The following is an 18046-nucleotide window of genomic DNA, read 5'->3' on the forward strand; positions in this document are numbered from 1 at the left end:
AGGATCAGGCAACTCTAAATAAATCAATCAGCTATAAGATTAATCCTTTATGTTTTTCTTTTTTGTAAAACCATGAAAGGAAAACTCTTGAGCGTACTTTAAAAGTGAGTTTTATAGAAAATATGTTTTTATTTCTGAACAAACAAAAAATGTTTGGCATGCAATGTCAACCCCCTCTGGAAGTGTTGGACAAAGTGAACAGAGAAGTGATGAGGGGGTGTATGATGTTAGCGGCGTTGAGGCTAGGTCTCTGCAGGACCCTAGGATGATATTTAGCATCATGTGTTCATGACGCAGTAAAGGCATGTTATTATGCTAAATGACAGGGAGTCAAGCCGTGGACTTGTTGTGTAATGTTTTGAATGTTTTCTACTCATCCATATTGTTTTTAACAAATGTTGAACATACCGATGTTTGTACTCAGTTGTAGTTGCACAAGGTTTTTATTGAATTGTGAATGGGAATCCATATTTAGGTGTTTATTTTGTCAACTATTTGAAGATGACAATGTCATGGAGACGCGACAAGCATTGGCCTGAAACCAGAACATGTAGGGGGACAGGGAACGGCTTGTTTCCTGTTTTATTAAGGAGACATTCCACCAAAGAAAACCAATTCAACCCAATGATGAATCTGGGATTTCAGAGGTCTACACAGTGTTGATTTAAAACCTTTGCAGACAGTTTTTTCACTGCACTACTGAAGGCAGAGATTGTCTTCGTCAATCACCGCCTTCAGACCCCTGCTTCCAAGAAGAGAGTATGAAGTGAAATAAATATAAACATCCATTTCCAAGAGATTTGAGCTTGTCTGCCAACGGACATCAATTAATCTAAAGTCTGATAAGTGAGACAACTATCTTAGTAATATTCATGTATTAACAAGAGAACAAAAATTGTATTATAACTTGGCATTTGTTCAATTTTTAAGATAGTTTGGTGCTAGTCATACTAGCTTGTTCTGCTCTGTGGAATGGGCGGGGAATTCAGCGTGGGATCATTTCTCCATCCTCAGACAAACATTGTGGTCTCACTCTTGAAATTGCTTCACACATCTTAAAAACATATTTCTGAAGCAAATCACATGGTTGCAAAAGTAGCAGCCACTTGCTCGCCTATTTTACAAATCCCACACAGGAAAATAACCCCCTCAAACAAACCATCGGTTGTTAGTGGATGGGCTGTAGGGATCGGGCCACATTCCTGTGTGATGATATCGACATGTTATTTTGCTAAATCATGTTGCTGGTTGTAGACTTTAAGGGCACTGTCGTCCTCCAAAGGTGCCTCCACTCTGTATGTCTGTGTTACCAGGTCCAAGATTGGATATTTTTAGCAGATTTGCATGTTACCCTAAAAAGGTGCTGTATCCCTTAAAAAACATGTGTGCCTCTCAGCAACCTAGCGTATTATTAGATGCTCACCCATCCTTTAGGTTGAGGAAGTCTAGCATTTACAGACATCAAAGCAAACGGATGGGAGCGTTCTGTGCCTGACTTGTTGTCTGTGATAAAATGGGTCCTTCTGCCACACGTTCGGAGATTTCCCTTTGAGTCTCTCCACTAAAGTTTGGTTGTACTCAAGGCATCTCCTGCGTGAGAGGCAACATTCATTGAAAAATTGTATTTCAAAGAAATTCAACCAATCGATCAAAGTTGCATTGAATAGTTCGATTTAAAGAAGTAAAATTCACTTTGTGCTTTTTTCTTTTATGAAGAAAAAAAAGCACATAAGGTGTGGTAGCATTTCATCCCCCTTGATAACGGCCTAAAACACGCCAAATTATCTGCCATACAAATGTGGTTCACTTCTGTGGCTCCAAACTGTTTTTCAGACTCTTTGTCTGCCGTCCAGTTTGAGCACGTAAGCAAATGCTTTGTTGTTGTTAGGATGGTTGCATTAGTGCTGTCAAACAACAAGCCAGGTCGCTGAATAGCTGACGGGTTGGCCCTATTTTTGAGGGAGGGAGAGAGAGACAGTGAGAGAGTGAAAGAGAGAGAGTGACAGAGGGATAGAGACACAGAGAGAGAGACAGAGAGAGAGAGACATAGAGTGAGACAGATAGATGAAACTGACACAGGTGACAGTGGATTTGAAAACCCCTTGCAAGAGGCTTAGCTTGTGTCTGATCTATAAACTATAAAAGGTTGCTTTCTTTTCCTGAAGCAGAGTTCAAGGTCTGTACTTTCTTGTTGTTTATATATTGTGTTTCTTTGTTGGTTATGTATTGTGTTCAGTACAATCCCCCTTGCATTTAAGTGTATTTGACCTATTAAGAACATTTTAACCTCTCATGCTCAGATTGCAGTGTTTCATATAATGAGCAACAGTGTTTTTTTGTGTCACTAAGTGTTATATAAGAATTTTTGAAATGGCTACAGTCAAGGTTGTACATTCCTTATAATGCATGTAAAATAAAATGCAGTATATTGTGTCATGCAAAGGCAGTCATGAGCTGTCTGAACATGAACTTTATTGATGTGTTGCTAAGGTGTGCCAAGCCTCCATGTGAAACCTGACACTAAGGGTTTTGGCCAATAAAACTGGTCATGAATATAGTTCAAATTAAGCACATCCGTAAGATACTTCAGTTGGAGTGCAAAGTATTGGTTTGGGAGGGGTATGTAATTATTGGATTGTCCAATGGCATTCAGAGCATATCTCACTTATGTAACAAAACATATTTCAAAGTCACACACCATATGCCAAATAGCAAAGTACCAGACATCGGGAAAATAGTATTTGATACTTCAGATATTGATTTTTAGCTGTCTGCTCGACTGTTATAGGCTCTAAATATATTGGATACAAAGTATTTTTTCCCATTAGAGATTCTCAATGGGGAAGAAAAATCCTTGAAAAAACGTATGTTACTGACTTCAGGGGTTTGAAAAGGTTCTCAGCTTTTTGGCGGGAGATGAGGAAACACACGGTGTCTAATGGGGAGGCTTGCAGGCTCTTTCCACCGGAACATCCTGATGGTATGGATGGCGACAAAACCTTACGCTCTCTCTCTCTCCCTGTGTTTCCCCCTCAGCTACCTGGCAGACCAGTGCTGGAATGGCGGCTGCATCTACCTGATCATGCTCCGGCGAATCAAAAGAAAGGCCCCTCCTCCGCCTTGCAATGGCAACGGCGACACCAATGGTACGGCCGTCACAGCGAGCAGGGAGGTCCGCCGCTCAGAGGAACAGCGGACCGGGGACTGCAGCTTTGAGACGCCCGGCAGTCCGGCTCAAAACGGCAAACGGACGCGCAAGTTTGGCGTGGTTTCCCGCTCGTCCTCGAACAGAGACAGCAAGGACAGCATAGACAGTCGGGACTCTGAACTTGAGAATGGATACCACAGTCCGTGCCTTCCTGCGGTCCCCGGCCCCCTGGATAAGGATAATGAGGAGGCCCCTTCAGAAGATCGGCCAAGGGACGAACGAGCCAACACGTTACCTCATGCTAAAGGGGCCCCAAGTCATCTGCAGAACGGAGGGACAGCCACCTTACCAACACGGTACAGACTTCTGGAACGCAAGACGGGCTCTGTCAGCAGCGAGGCGTCAAGCCAGGTAGGACTATGGTCAGCTGTGAATAAAATGTGTTTTTCTGTTGGAATAACCCATCCGGCTCTCTCATTAAATGATATTGAAATTCCGGTTGGATATTATTGAAGATACAAGTGTGTAGATTTGTTAAATGGTTTGAACGAAGGTAAACAGTTAAAAAATTATTGCGTTATGATGTCTTCAGAGGTAGGATTGTCAGATTGGGCAGACATCTTCAATGAAAACAGTTGAAAACGAAGCCAGTATGAAACTTAAACTGTGAAAACTGTGAAGAAAGTTTAAATGATATCGAAATTCCGTTTAGATATTATTGAAGATACAAGTGTGTAGATTTGTTAAATGGTTTGAACGCAGATAAACGGTTGAAAATTGATTTAGTTACATCTTAAACAGTTGAAGTACCAGAGGACGGCTCCGCCATCCTCCCATTGACTCCCATGTTATAAAAAAAAATAGTATTTTAAGAGTAGAGTATCTTAAAAAGTATAAAATATTTTAAAAATCTGAAAAGAAGCGGGCGATTCCAAGCTATTCTGAACATTTAAAAATTTGAATGGATTCTCTAGGGGTTAAATTGAGGAAGGAGATAGGTCCCAAAGTTTGTAGAGAATAAGAAAGAAAGAAAGAAAGAAAGAAAGAAAGAAAGAAAGAAAGAAAGAAAGAATAAAACTTATGAAGAACAATAGTTGAGCGCTGAATGCAGCACTCACCTAATAAAGATTTCAATATCTAGAGTGTGAATGCTACAGCAATCACACTAATAAAACTTATGAAGAACAATAGTTGAGCGCTGCATGCAGCACTGACCTAACTAATAAATGATTAACTATATATGTCTCTACAAATTAACAATGCATAATAGCGTCATCTTTTGGGGGATTACGATTCCTATATACCCTTTTGCATTACTTGATAATTAAATGCAGAAACTCTCTTTTGGCATAGAAATTGATTGACTGCATGTATGTATATTTGTATGTGTGTTTGTAAAAGAAACGACAAGCAGTTGAAATAGTCACTTTTATGAACCTTCAATCTGATAAAGGGGATTCCTGAGGCTGTGAGACACGGGACACAAGGGAGGCTCAACGGCATACTCCTACAACGTTCAGAGAACGTTATAGGGGTCAAAGGTCAACACAATACTTTGATGCTTCTTTATTTAGCCTATTTCGTCCTACAAGAGAGAGTAAAGATGATAAATGCCGCCACACGCCCTTCCTTAATAGCATGCTCAGAGAACTCACGGCAAAAAATCTTCATTGTTTTAGCATTAAGGCCACACAAACCCACAGACAGACAGACAGACAGACAGACAGACAGACAGACAGACAGACAGACAGACAGACAGACAGACAGACAGACACACAGACAGACACACAGACAAACACAAACACAAACACGTACATGCATGGAATATCGGAGATAAATCAGGTGCTATCTCTCTTTTTATGACTAGATATTGTTAAACAGGCATCTAACCGACATCTAACCGTAAAGTATTTCTGGGCAGGAAGCAATATTAGTTGTAAATGGTATTTGATTGATTTCCATTTGTTTGTGGTATGTTGTGCCACAAACAATGTGCTAAATAGACAATATTTGAATTATGACTTTATTATTTTTATTATTTTATTATTTTGAAAATGGTTAACTCTGACAAATCTGACATCACTCAATGCCTTGGGCCTCCCACACATCCACTATATTTCCACAGTGACTTTAGTGTAGCGAAACCCTTTGAATGAACCTTTCTTGGCCACCCAGGAGGGGTCAGGGGCCTTCTCCTCCAGCGTTGAGCCCTGCTGGGTCTTTCCTGTAATTTAATACTTTTGATGTGGAACTATTAGCATCATAAAGCAGTTGACACTCCTTCTGTCCATTTAAGCACTATTGTGGCCAGAGAGAGCTCATTAATTAATTGTGTATATATTTTAAATGCATTGGAAATATATTTTGTATTATTCTGATGTAAATCTGTGCACACATACACAGGAAATAATATGCATGTGCGTATTCATAAATCAAGAATTATGCGAGTGATTAAGGAGTGCTATGAGGAAAACATTTACCAACCCAAAAGCTAAAAACCCTGTCACGTGTTACAATGCTTAGAGCAACAACAGTTATCGATTTCAATTTTTCAAATATTCTTAATTCATGTTTTCACCCTCGTAGGCTCTGAGAGAGCCAGGCGCCCTGGCTCTGGTGTGAGTTTTCATCATGCCTCAAGTACCAAGCCTAAGCTAACATCTCAGTGTACATTTTTTGTCGTTAATTTTACTTCCACCTCTTGCAGCCAAGAGAGGGGGGCCACATCTGGAAGATGCACCTGGTGAAGAGCCAGGAGGGCCTGGGGATCCAGATCACGGGGGGACGCGGCTCCAGGCGCTCTCCTCACGGTATCATCATCGCCCACGTGGAGGATGGGGGGACGATCCAGAGGTACCACGCACATGTTGCCCTGGCCCTCACCACGAAGGCTCAATCCTTACTTTGCCACGGTTGAAAAAGAGACGACGGTTTGCATGCGTTTTCTACAGCATGCAAATACAGTCCATTTATTTGAAATAATTCCAGTGCAAAATGCAATATGAATAGCCACACACGTTTATCAAACTTTGAGTCTGTGTGTTCCCATGTTTGTGTCAGTGCTTTGAAATAAAACAGTGATTTCGTGTCTATCATAATTATTGTTTATATAATTATATTTATGTATTATAATATTATTATTATTATAATAATACTAGTGCAGTGTCGATTGCTTGGCCTCTGGTATTGATGCGTGCAGCTTTCTCGAGGACCGCTAATCAAAACAACTTCATGCTCAACACTTCACTTCCTTGGGTTCCAAGCAAACCCTGAGTGTTGAATGAACGGTGGTCAAGAAACTCAAGGACCTACAGCCACTCCACTAATGATATAACAGTGGTATATCCAGCATCCATGTACAGTGACCAAGTGAACTGCACACATTTAACTGCGGCTTGTGAGGGCCCGTTGCTGACGTAGTTGAAGAGTCAGTTGAGCCTTGAAGCCCCGCCCCCCTGAAGCCCCGCCCACTCGCTGTACAGAGCGCTGCTTGCTGTTTTCTTCAAAGTTTAGAACGTGACGAACGTGACCTGTGTCAAAATAAGTTTGACACTGCACTTCCTCGGGTCCCCAGCGATACACACGCCAAATGTCAATAAGATCAAATGAACAGTTCTAGAGATATGCAAAGGACATACATACATTGAGATTCCTCACTTTATAGGTCAATTATATTATCATTTATGTATTTAATATCAGTATAACTCATAGGGCCCTATCTTGCATCCGGCGCAATTGACCTTCTCACTGGCGCATGTGTCGTTGCTAGTTTGCAACTGGCGCAGAGCGTTCTTTTCCCTCCTGCGCCACGCGTCGGTAAATTAGGGAACGATCTTGTGCCCCAAGGGGCGGTTCGGCGAAAGGAGGAGGCGTGTTCTGGCGCAAACGTTCCCTGGTGCTATTTTGTAGTTTCAGAAATCACTTCCGCCACAAAACAGGAAATACCTGGTTTAAAGTCAGTGGCGCGTTGTTCAGATGCTATTTTAAGGGCGCATGCATAATGTTGCTTGTGCACCTCGCGCATACACTTTGCTTCTCTCCTCTACCTACCCACACATTCTTGGTAAATTATTTGGGAAAGAACAGCTGATACAGCGGTAATAAGTTGTGCTTTTAAGTCAATGCATCTGCTTACACCGTACAGCAAACACATATTTTCTTGACACAGACATTGTGTACATGCCCACAACTTTTAGGATTGATGAGTATTTGATCGTGAGAAAACATTGTTTTACCGCGAGTGAGTGTTAAAAAGTATGAATGAATGCGCGCGCGCGTTTGTGTATGTGTAAAATAATTAATGAATGCGGGCGCGCGTGTGTGCATCCATCTGTTTAAACACACGCAAATTAAACACGTAAGGCATAATACAGTCCATGGCAATGTATATTAACGGGGGGACACATGCATATTAGGAACACAAGTCGATAACGATAATGCATACAATACAGATAAGAAACGATGTTTATAATGTATTGCGTATATCATTAAATAGAACCACAGTTACCGCCTATCATATGTGTGTTAAGTTTTCTTTGCCAAAATTTATTTGAGGACTGAAGTCCTCAAATAATATTTCTGAAGTTGTGGAAGAAAACCTTATTCCATGTGTGAATTAGGCCATATTTTTTGGCCATAAACTGAGCCATTTGAAGTTTGAAATTCATGTGCATCTGTCTCATCGGAGACTGCAGACGCGCTGTCAAAATATCAACTCGTCAGATTCAAATCCTTAAAGGGGATGGGAGCTGGCACTCTCTGGGTTTATTGCACGTTACGCCCAAACCACACCTACGGGTAATTAGGCTACTTCAGACCAACCCTTTTTAGATTTGCGCCGGGAAAATAGCAACATCGCCATAGAACTGCCCACAAAGCTACTTGCGCTTGGCGCGTCTCACTTGCGTTTCAGACCGTTATCCTTGTCATAGAACAGTCAGACGCAGAATCCCAGCACATTTGTGCTAATCGTTGGTGTTTTTGTTCTCAGGGACGGCCGCCTGCGAGTCGGTGACGAGCTGTTGATGATAAACGGCAAATCCCTGGTGGGCCTTTCCCACCAGGAGGCAGTGTCCATCCTCCGCTCCGCAGCTGGCCTTGTACAGCTCGTGGTTGCCAGCAGGGTGGGTAAACACACAGCACCACATCACTTTGACCTACACCCCTCACCCTATCCCTAACCCCTAAACCCTCACTCTAACCCTATCCCTAACCCCTTACCCTTTCACTAACCCCTAACCCCTCACCCTATCCCTAACCCCTAACCTCTCCCCCTAGCCCTCACCCCCCACCCTATCCCTAACCCCTAACCCCTAACCCCTAACCCTCACCCTATCCCTAACCCCTAACCCATAAACCTATCCCCTTTCTCCTCCCCTGCCTGTCTGCACATTCCTCAGACCTTTGATTCACATATTCTAAACCTGTAAGCGTCTCAGACTGTGACTGTGATTAAGGACTTTAAAAATACATTGACTTGACTTGACTTGGTACTGTAAGAAAGATTTAACAGCTTTCATTGGAGTGTAATCTGTTAAATATGCTCAAGCCATCGGTCAGCTATTTGTGTGTGAAATGCTCTGTGGGGTTGTGTGTTCTAGTCGACTGCTGTTCCTTTCTGTCTACTGTATCAGTGTTTAGTGTAATAGATGCTTACCTGAGGTGGCATATGCTATCATTTACAAAATACATAAACAAAAGTGTGTTTGGGGAACTCCAAAGTAAATGCTGAGCAGCTTAAGTTCTGTTTGTATATCACATCTTTTCCTTTTTCCTCGTTCTCAAGCTGATATACTTGGTAATGGGATGTCTCGGATGGTGTGTTATTAAGAAGTAGTAATCTAAACCTAGGGCAGTATCCTTTAAGCTTCACACATCTAGCCGGGTTTGGTTCACAGACCAGAAGTTTCACACTTTTTTTACACTGCAATTTACACTTTCATAGCAAATTCCGAGCACATGTTTCAGCGCAGCCAGGCAGTGAAAAAACCATAACAGAATCGGAAAAGTTGTTCAAATGAAATATTTAGAAAAATATGTTTATTTATTCATCGTGTTAACAATATCTGTAATTGGAGAGGAAAGAATAGTACAACTGTAAACGGCTGGAGCCAATAAATATATTCGCTCAAGGTGATATATTACTTTGGATAGTATGAGAAATGATTGTATATGTCCCTGCATTACTGCTACCTAAGAGCTTTGTCCACAAGAGAGCTGTTCCTCGCTGCATCTTTCCCTGCTCCCCTCGACCCAGCGTACCATCTGAAAAATTGAAAAGGCTGCCTCTTAACGAGCTTGTGAGGGGGAGGGGCGAGGGGAGGGGCCCCGACTTTCACAACATGGATAAAAATACCCAACATGCGTTGTGCCGGTTCACACGTAGATCGCGTGTAGGGAGGTGCTGGAAGGAAAAGATTCACGATGAAGAAGAACAGTTCTCACCGATGTCTACACGTTGGCATAGGGAGAGTTGGTTCTGTCCCCTAAACAGGCACTCCCAACCTAACAAGACCCGGCACGTTTTATCTTCTTACCCATCATCTGATCCTCACTGACAGACAATCCCCCCCCCCCGACACACACACACACACACACACACACACACACACACACAAACACACACGTTCATCTGCCCTCTCTTCCACTACCAGTCCTTACCGGCCATCCAATGGTTCTCATCCATGCCTCATGCTCTCTCTGCACATTGCCAGGAGGAGTCAGAGGTGGACTTCCAGCGCTACCCGTCCACCAGCCTCCCAGACCTGCTGAGCACCTGCAGCGCCTCGCCCCCTCCCCAGGCCCTGCTGGCGGGCAGCGTGGCCATCGTGGCCTCCCACTCCTCCTCCTCCCTGAGCGAGGAGGGAGCAGGCCTCTCCCTGCCTGCCCACGACCCGGTGAGTACGGACTCCTCAGCCTCTCATCTCCTGTGTTGTCCTACCCGCCTCTGGTAGACCCACACTGGGGGGGAGGGGGGGTGTTACGAGTGTGTCTCCTCTCCTCTTCACTTATCCACTGAATGCACGTACCGGTTATAGTTGAATTATTTAGTGATTGGATTTCTTCTGTACATACTGTACATCACTGGATACTAGTGCTTGAATTATTGGCATTTGACTCATGATGACGTCAGTTGGGAGGTCTGGTGGATGGAGGTGAATGTCATCTGTAGCCACTGTAGCCACTTATAAATAAGAAAAGGAAGCTGACATACTGACCATATGATTAAACACCCCCCAAGCCGACCTGCCTGCCATCGACCCATCTCGGGGAGGGGTGGAGAGCAGTGGATGCACTGGCTCTAGAGTAGGTTCTTAGGTGTACTGCTATGAGAGATAGCTTCATACAGTGGACACATTGCCTATGATGGGGTCAGGGAAATTGACTCACTACAAACAAACGATGAGAGACCAAAACACTGAACAACTGACAAAGATACAAATTGACAATGCATTGACAATATTTAGTGTCTCCCAGGAAACTGTCAAAACAAATCCAAAACATGTTAGATTGAGTACCACTGTTATTATCTGCTGGTTGTTATAGGGCGTATATACATTATTGTCTTAAGATACATCCTATGTGAAGCCAGCACGTGTAATTATGTCCATCACCATAGGATCTGTCATGATTGTTTTCCTGTCTGAGAGCCAATGTGGCATGGGAATGTTTTTTATCTTTCTAGTTTCCTGTTCAAGGACACAAGACACACACATACGCTTCTCCGCACACACACAAAAACTCATGCACGCACACACACACTGCAGAAGAGGAAAGGAGGGGTAGGGATTACCAAGAGATAAACCCAAGGGATGTGGACAGACCTTGTCTTTTTAATGTCTAAAAATGTTGGTATGCACATGGTACTCATAACCCATCTGAAGAGAAATGGTTCGTTTTCGGAGCTTGAATGTATGCTGCACACACCAATATATCTCCCTGATACAATCATAGAGAAGTGTTTAAGTAACATTAAGACACAAATCCAACCATTCAGAAGTCTGATGTGAAGGCTGCTGAAATGTGTGTAAAGGGGATTGCTCACTCTCTTGCTCATCCTCAACGGATGAGAAAGAATCTCATCTCAATACAGCCAAGTCTGTATTAAGAGATCACATGGGTTGTTTATGCTGTTATGGATTAGATTTGGAGAAGAAAAGCTAATTCAGGTTGTAGTTTTTAGCACAGATTGGTAGTAACCTCCTCCCAGAAGATTTTTGTAACCATAAGAGAGTTTGAATGAAGCCAAAGCCTGGGGCTTCCTAGAACAACCAAAGATGTCACACTGGGCGCTAAGCAGCTGCACTTGATTAAGTGCCTATCAAAAGATCACTAGACAAGACAGCTTCCCTGGAGGGTGGATTAAAGTGTGTCTTGTTCATGCCCGTCAGATAAAATGTATCTAATCAGCCACGATGAACTTTGTGAATGATGAGGTTCGATTAGGTTAAATGATCCAGGATGCTGTTTTCTAGAAAGGTTCCGCAGTGGAAAGGCGGGAGCTGGTACTCGTAGCACAGAACCTGCTTAGATAACGCTGTACTTCTAAAGCGCATTATCTAAGCAGGTTGTACTTCGATATTCCACACTGAATTATTTGAAGAGACCTGGATTACATGCGGTGTTATACAGTATATGAGTGTCATTGACAATGTGTTGGACAGCATACCATGTGGCTCTGGCCGTCTCCACATGGGAGCCATTAGAAAGGGCTCAAGAATCACCAAAAACTAGATGTGGCCTCGTTTGGTTTCAGCGACCAAGTGTATGCCACAGATTTGTTATAATGCAACCATGAGGTGGTTGATGTTCCTTTTAAACAAATTAGATGTTCACAAGAGGTAAGGACATTACAAGCTTATAAGCTCATTGACAAGACATCAGTTGAAAAAACCTCTGGCTGCTTCCCTTTCTTCACGTTCCTCACAGAAACCTTGGGAGGAAAGTGAGACAAGACAATCAGCAGAGAATAGTGAATTGTTATTCCATGTTTGGATGGTTAAGGCAAACAAAGTGGGTGATCAAAGCATCCTTACCCTGAAGGGGCCCTTCAAGCCTCTTAATAATAGTAAAAAGCCCCCCCCAACTCCCAATTCCCTCACCGCCCTCCCCCTGTCTGTCTCCCCAGCAACGCCTGGACGACCTCATTAGTAGCTCAGTCCAACACCATCACAAGGGGAAAGGAACGGGCGTCCATTGAGAAAGATTCGCCAAGCCACAGGCGTATTTTGTTCCTGAATCATGGCGTTGTTTATAGATGAGCAATATTTCTCTCAGTTACTCACTGAAAGCCAATGCAGTGCAAACGTTTGTCCCCAGTGTCTAAGATATACTTTGAAGTAGACCTCACTGCAATGCATGCTATTCTATAGCATGAAATTTAATAGCAATTCACACGACACACACATACTTCTTACTGTGGCTCCTAGTTTCCCTCCTGTGTCCTTATCCTTTTCTTGGTTCCGTTGAACTTAAAATGCTTCTGAAGGCTTTGTGCCCAAGTGCCCCTGAATGAACTTCTCATGGGTAATCTTGTTCGGGGGCAATTCAACGTTATATTCAGTTTGTTTCTAAACCCACATTCCGGTGGGTTTCGGACATTCTTGTTGCGTCTGTAACACTCCTTGTATCTGCTCATCAGGTCCTAATAGGCTGTCTTTTGACAGCTCTTTTACATGTGTTAACCTCAAGCACCAGGGAAGGTTTTTTCGCAGTGTCTCTTTCGTATCCTGATCCGGGGGGATCCGTCAGGGTCCATTTCTTTGTAGAAGGCCACACAGTTGGTCTGAACGTTCTTGCACGTTTTAACAGAGGGCCAGTGGACTGAGATGGAGTGGAGTGGCGAATCCTGGGCAACCGGGTAGTCCCAGCTAGTAAAGCATTGCAACTATCTTCTCAGGTCCTGGACCAAGACTACAGAGTTTGATGGTGGAGGGAGGCTACATGTTAAGCAAAAACACACTGATTCCAGGGGAGCCCCGGTGGCTCAGCGGTAGAGGCTGTACCATTAAGGCCCTGTTCTTACGGCAGCGAACCGGGTGCGATTCCTGCCCGTGGTCCTTTGCTGAATGTCCTTCCCTCTCTCTCCCGTACCTTCTTGTCTATCTCATGCTATCGTAATGCATAAAAATGCATTTTTATTTTCAATATATCTATTTTTAAAGAAAAATGTCTTTTGAATTGTGGTGGTTCCCCCAGACGGAGCTGGATAAGCCTGAGGGAGGCCGTGGGGAGTCCCCGAAAGTATGCGGACGCAGTTCCTCACCCATGAGGTTCTGTGGCTGGTCCCAAGGTGAGGAAACACACACACACACACACGAATGTACACACGCACACGCGCATGCACACACACGTACACACATGCATATACACGCACACGCTCACACGCACGCACGCACGCACGCACGCACGCACGCACGCACACACACACACACACACACACACACACACACACACACACGTGGGATTATCCTTCAAGGATACTTCAGTGTGTCATGTTTCGCCATGCGTGTAGCGTTCTTTGTGTTTGCCTTGTGGGGATGGAGTGTTGCATTACAAGACATATAAATCATTGCTTATATTTTGTGGTTTGTTTCACTAAAAAAAGGCTTTATATGAAAGGTTTATATTCTTACATTGTAGCCGTTGAGGCCAAGGTATGTTCCCAAAAGCAATCCGATGCGTCAGCTATTTAGTAAGGCTTTACTGTCTATGTTAGGCCATCAGCATCGGCTTGCTGTAACACGCGCTCCACAGGTTCTCTTTGTACGTTGAAAGCAATCAGGGTACAAAACACCATGGAGTCATTCGTGAGTCAAAGAAACTGGTTCTTAGGAATGTTTTGATGAAAAGTGTTGATGAAAGATCAGGGAAAAGGATGAATGAACTGCTTTCCCTGCTAGGCTTGTTATGTCATTTCTACGATCACTTTGTGAATGGAAAGGAGGCGGGACTCGGCTGGAGTCGGTGGGTGAGGACGATGAGCTTGTCGTGGAGAACGCTGAGGCCGGCGGCGGCTCCTTGGAGAAGTCTGCCCACGGCAGGCGGAAGCATTCCCTGCCCCAGCAGCTGGACACCACAGGCACGCGGCAGGTCAGTCCCAGTCGGCCAAGTCGACCCAGTCGGTCCTAGTCAGTCCCAGGCCTTCTTCAGTCCTCAACCATGTGCTTGATGTGTGTATTCTTCGGCCATGTGTACGCTTCGGCCATGCCCACAGTCCACACTACACCAGTTGAACGCAATATGCAAACACAAGTGCACCGGCTTGTGTTTGTGGTATCACAGGAGGTAGATATAGCCGTTGATAAATCACAGTCTGAATAGCAGTCACAAAGAATGTCAAGAAAGTCTGGTAGCCTCGCCAACTTAAAAAAAAACAAATCAAACCAAACGTTGCCATGCTATCATATGTTGTTGTATACAGTGACCAAAACATTTCGACTGTTTACGTTGTTTTTTGGTTACGTGTCCGTCTTCAGTCATCCCTGGTCCCTGGGAGCATCCCGATCTCTCTAAATAGAGTTGTTTCATCGTTCATGCTTTACTTTTATCCTTTCAATATGGACATGGTCTTTACAACATATTGAGAGCATGCATTTGCTAACATGGTAAGCACAGCCAGTGCTTTGTATGAAAAGAAATGGAACCGGCTCAATTCTAAATACAGTTCTGATACAAAAAATCCTTGTTTTGTTTACCTAATTTCTTCTTTACCTAATTCATTCTATACCTTATTTTTGTTCAAAGGAATATCAAATAGTCAAGAAATCGGCTCGTTCATTGAGCACGGTTCAAGTGGAGTCACCATGGCGACTGGCCCAGCCGTCTATTATCTCCAACATTGTCTTGATGAAAGGACAGGGAAAGGTGAGTTGCAGCATTTGAAGTGATCCTACCCCTGTATGCTTCCATCCATCTTTGGTTGGTTCTTCTCTTTGCATTTTGTTTGGCAGGAGGGTCTTTTGTTTCTGAATGCCTCTCCTCACCAAATAATCACAACCACACTCCCAAATCTGTTTAATTAATCAGCTTAAGATGAGTTGAACTACGGCAATGAGTTCATGTTGTTACTGCCAAGTTTTCCATGCTCTAAACCATGTACTTCTGCAATTCCACTAGGTATATCGATAAATTTAAAATAATACATTTACATTTACTCAGACATGTACCTCTGCTCCTGGGATGGCATACCATTTTCCCTAGGAAAAGCATATCCTTGGGGAAGCTGGTTTTGCTGTGTTTTACATATTGCAGCTACACACACACTGCAGCTACATAGAGGTTTAGCTGATTACAAAACATAAACTTTAGAAGTTGTCTTGAATATAAATAGTTGCATCAAGTTGTTAACATTTATGAGTTGTTCTATTAGAATGGAATAGATGTAAATGTCTTATCCATCTGCTTTCAACAAAGTATGTTAAAGCAGTGCTTTTTGAACTAAAATTTAACAAGTGCAGCAGACCATATGCATGTCTCCATGACACCACACAGACCCATGGCCGGTCCGGAGAGGGAAAGTCTGAATGCTTTCAATTTTTGTGCCTGAGGAGGATTTTTCCTGCTCCAAACGCACACACATTATCACACATTTTAGATGTGTGTTTTTTTTATCACACATCCCAACCCCCCCCCCCCCCCCCCCCAGCTCCAAGGGTTCTCTGTATGAAAAGCCATTCATTTTACATTTACATTTACACATACACACACATATACATACATTTTATGCAGCAAAACGTCTTTAAAAGGTTTCAGTCTGGTTATCTATGATTCGATTCAATTACACATTACAAGTAGGCTACTATAGAACAAAAGCATCGAACCAGCAATGCAAAAAGTGAATAAATAAAATGAGGTTGGCCGAATAACCACAGTTCAAAACTGCTCTTTCCAAAATCACCAACGGCCTCCTTTTCGTGGCTGACATGGGGAGAGGGCTATATTTATTAATCCATCAAATGGGTTCGCTAAATGCATCGTTTCTCATAGCGTCATGTCATTGCACAGTCATTGCACCCCCTCTGCTGGTGAATTAGTGTTAATACAGAAAATGTATATTACAGAGGAGCTCAGCAATGCCATTTGTGAATAAATACGACCGATATGACCTCATCTTCTGCTTGCCTCGATTGATCCATGCCATCAGTATTTTCAGAGCTTCAGCAAACTAATGAAGGTCTAGTGTTCAAAACGTAACCATTACTAAACGAGGGGGTTCATTGTAAGTTGGACCAGGGCAGGAGTTTTTTTGCAATCAATCCATTCTGATCCATCCTCCCGGTCCTCTCCACCTGCAGGGGCTGGGCTTCAGTATCGTTGGAGGTCAAGACTCTGCAAGGGGCCGGATGGGTATTTTTGTCAAGACCATTTTTAACAATGGCGCTGCTGCAGCTGACGGTCGCCTAAAAGAAGGTAATAATGACCTCCTATCTCTTACAGGCCTGCCATTAGTCGATTCATTGATTAGTTTTGCATTTGGAGAATCTTTTAATCATTTATCTGGTACACATACCAAACAATGCTGCCAATTTTTTCAGAAACTCAAATATTTGGTAGATTTGTGAAATATATTGAAAATATACTTTGATAAAGCAAGCAAATTGAAATACCCATTTGGATTCTTAACTTAAAACATAACTTATTTATGACATTTTATAAAAAAATGTATATAACATTTTTTAGATAAATTGACTACAAAAGTTGCGGGCCTATTGTGAAACTACATTAAGAACAATAAGCACTGTTCACAATGTAGCTCTGCTTATCTTTCACCCTGTCTGAGTGTCCTTCTCTCCTCTTTCTTCCGGTGTGTGCACTCTGTAGGAGATGAGATTCTGGAAGTGAATGGGGATTCTCTTCAAGGTCTTACCCACCAAAAAGCCATCCAGACCTTCAAGGTAAATGGATGTTGCAGAATATTTAGCACATTTCCTTGACTATGGTTCCTGCTCGCTGCATTGAAGAGGATTTTATTTAAAATCGTATCGATGGTCAGGCCACTGACCCCAGAGCTGTTATTTAGCACTGTGACTTACATGCCATCATGCAAACTAACGTCTTTGCTAGTTGGAACTAAGTATAAAAGTTAAGACAAATTCAAAGTTCAAAGTGTTCTTGAATGTTTTCAAGATCTAGATCCCGGTGGTTTGGAAAGGCTTTTGTTTTTGTATGTCCACATCTGAATGTGGTGTTAACATTGAGAGGTGTGGCGATGTTCCCTCCGCCCTGCAGCAACTGAAAAGAGGGGTCGTGACCTTGACAGTGCGGACGCGCCTGCGGAGCCCCAGCCTGACGCCCTGCCCCACCCCCACCCCCCTCAGTCGCTCCAGCTCCCCCGTCTCCAATGCCAGCGGCGGGACGCCCATCCCCCCAGGGAGCGAGGAGGCCGAGGGACGTAAGCCTCCGGGTCCTGGCCCCAAGGACCGCATCATCATGGAGGTCTCTCTCAATAAAGGTCGGTCAGTCTGTCTCAATAAAGGTCAGTCTGTCTGTCTCAATAAAGGTTGGTCAGTCTGTCTCTATAAAGGTCAGTCTGTCTGTCTCAGTAAAGGTCGGTCAGTCTGTCTCTATAAAGGTCGGTCAGTTTGTCTCAATAAAGGTCAGTCTGTCTGTCTTAGTAAAGGTTGGTCAATCTGTCTCTGTAAAGGTTGGTCAGTCTGTCTCAATAAAGGTCAGTCTGTCTGTCTTAGTAAAGGTTGGTCAATCTGTCTCAGTAAAGGTTGGTTAGTCTGTCTCAATAAAGGTTGGTCAGTCTGTCTCTATAAAGGTTGGTCAGTCTGTCTCTATAAAGGTCAGTCTGTCTGTCTCAGTAAAGGTCGGTCAATCTGTCTCAATAAAGGTTGGTCAGTCTGTCTCTATAAAGGTTGGTCAGTCTGTCTCTATAAAGGTTGTTCAGTCTGT

At 43.3% G+C, this 18046-nt stretch overlaps 1 protein-coding gene across 4 annotated transcripts in view; it reads left to right on the top strand.

Moving 5' to 3' along the window:
* The window catches only part of pdzd2 (PDZ domain containing 2), a gene marked incomplete at its 5' end in the record, with an annotated part of 39470 nt that overhangs the window by 7891 nt on the left and 13533 nt on the right, over window positions 1-18046 (top strand). For 3 of the 4 annotated variants that reach the window (XM_079742882.1, XM_079742879.1, XM_079742881.1), the window contains 10 exons: window positions 3037-3559; window positions 5856-6001; window positions 8139-8271; window positions 9862-10044; window positions 13346-13439; window positions 14091-14239; window positions 14894-15013; window positions 16444-16558; window positions 16970-17043; window positions 17378-17600. In XM_079742882.1, the coding sequence (XP_079599008.1) occupies window positions 3037-3559; window positions 5856-6001; window positions 8139-8271; window positions 9862-10044; window positions 13346-13439; window positions 14091-14239; window positions 14894-15013; window positions 16444-16558; window positions 16970-17043; window positions 17378-17600 (1760 nt within the window). Of the gene's footprint in view, window positions 1-2019; window positions 2177-3036; window positions 3560-5855; window positions 6002-8138; window positions 8272-9861; window positions 10045-13345; window positions 13440-14090; window positions 14240-14893; window positions 15014-16443; window positions 16559-16969; window positions 17044-17377; window positions 17601-18046 lie in introns of those variants that run through there. The other variant, XM_079742880.1, reaches the window with a different exon arrangement.

The sequence above is a fragment of the Pollachius pollachius genome, assembly GCF_949987615.1.
Source record: "Pollachius pollachius genome assembly, chromosome: 1".
Lineage (NCBI taxonomy): Eukaryota > Metazoa > Chordata > Actinopteri > Gadiformes > Gadidae > Pollachius > Pollachius pollachius.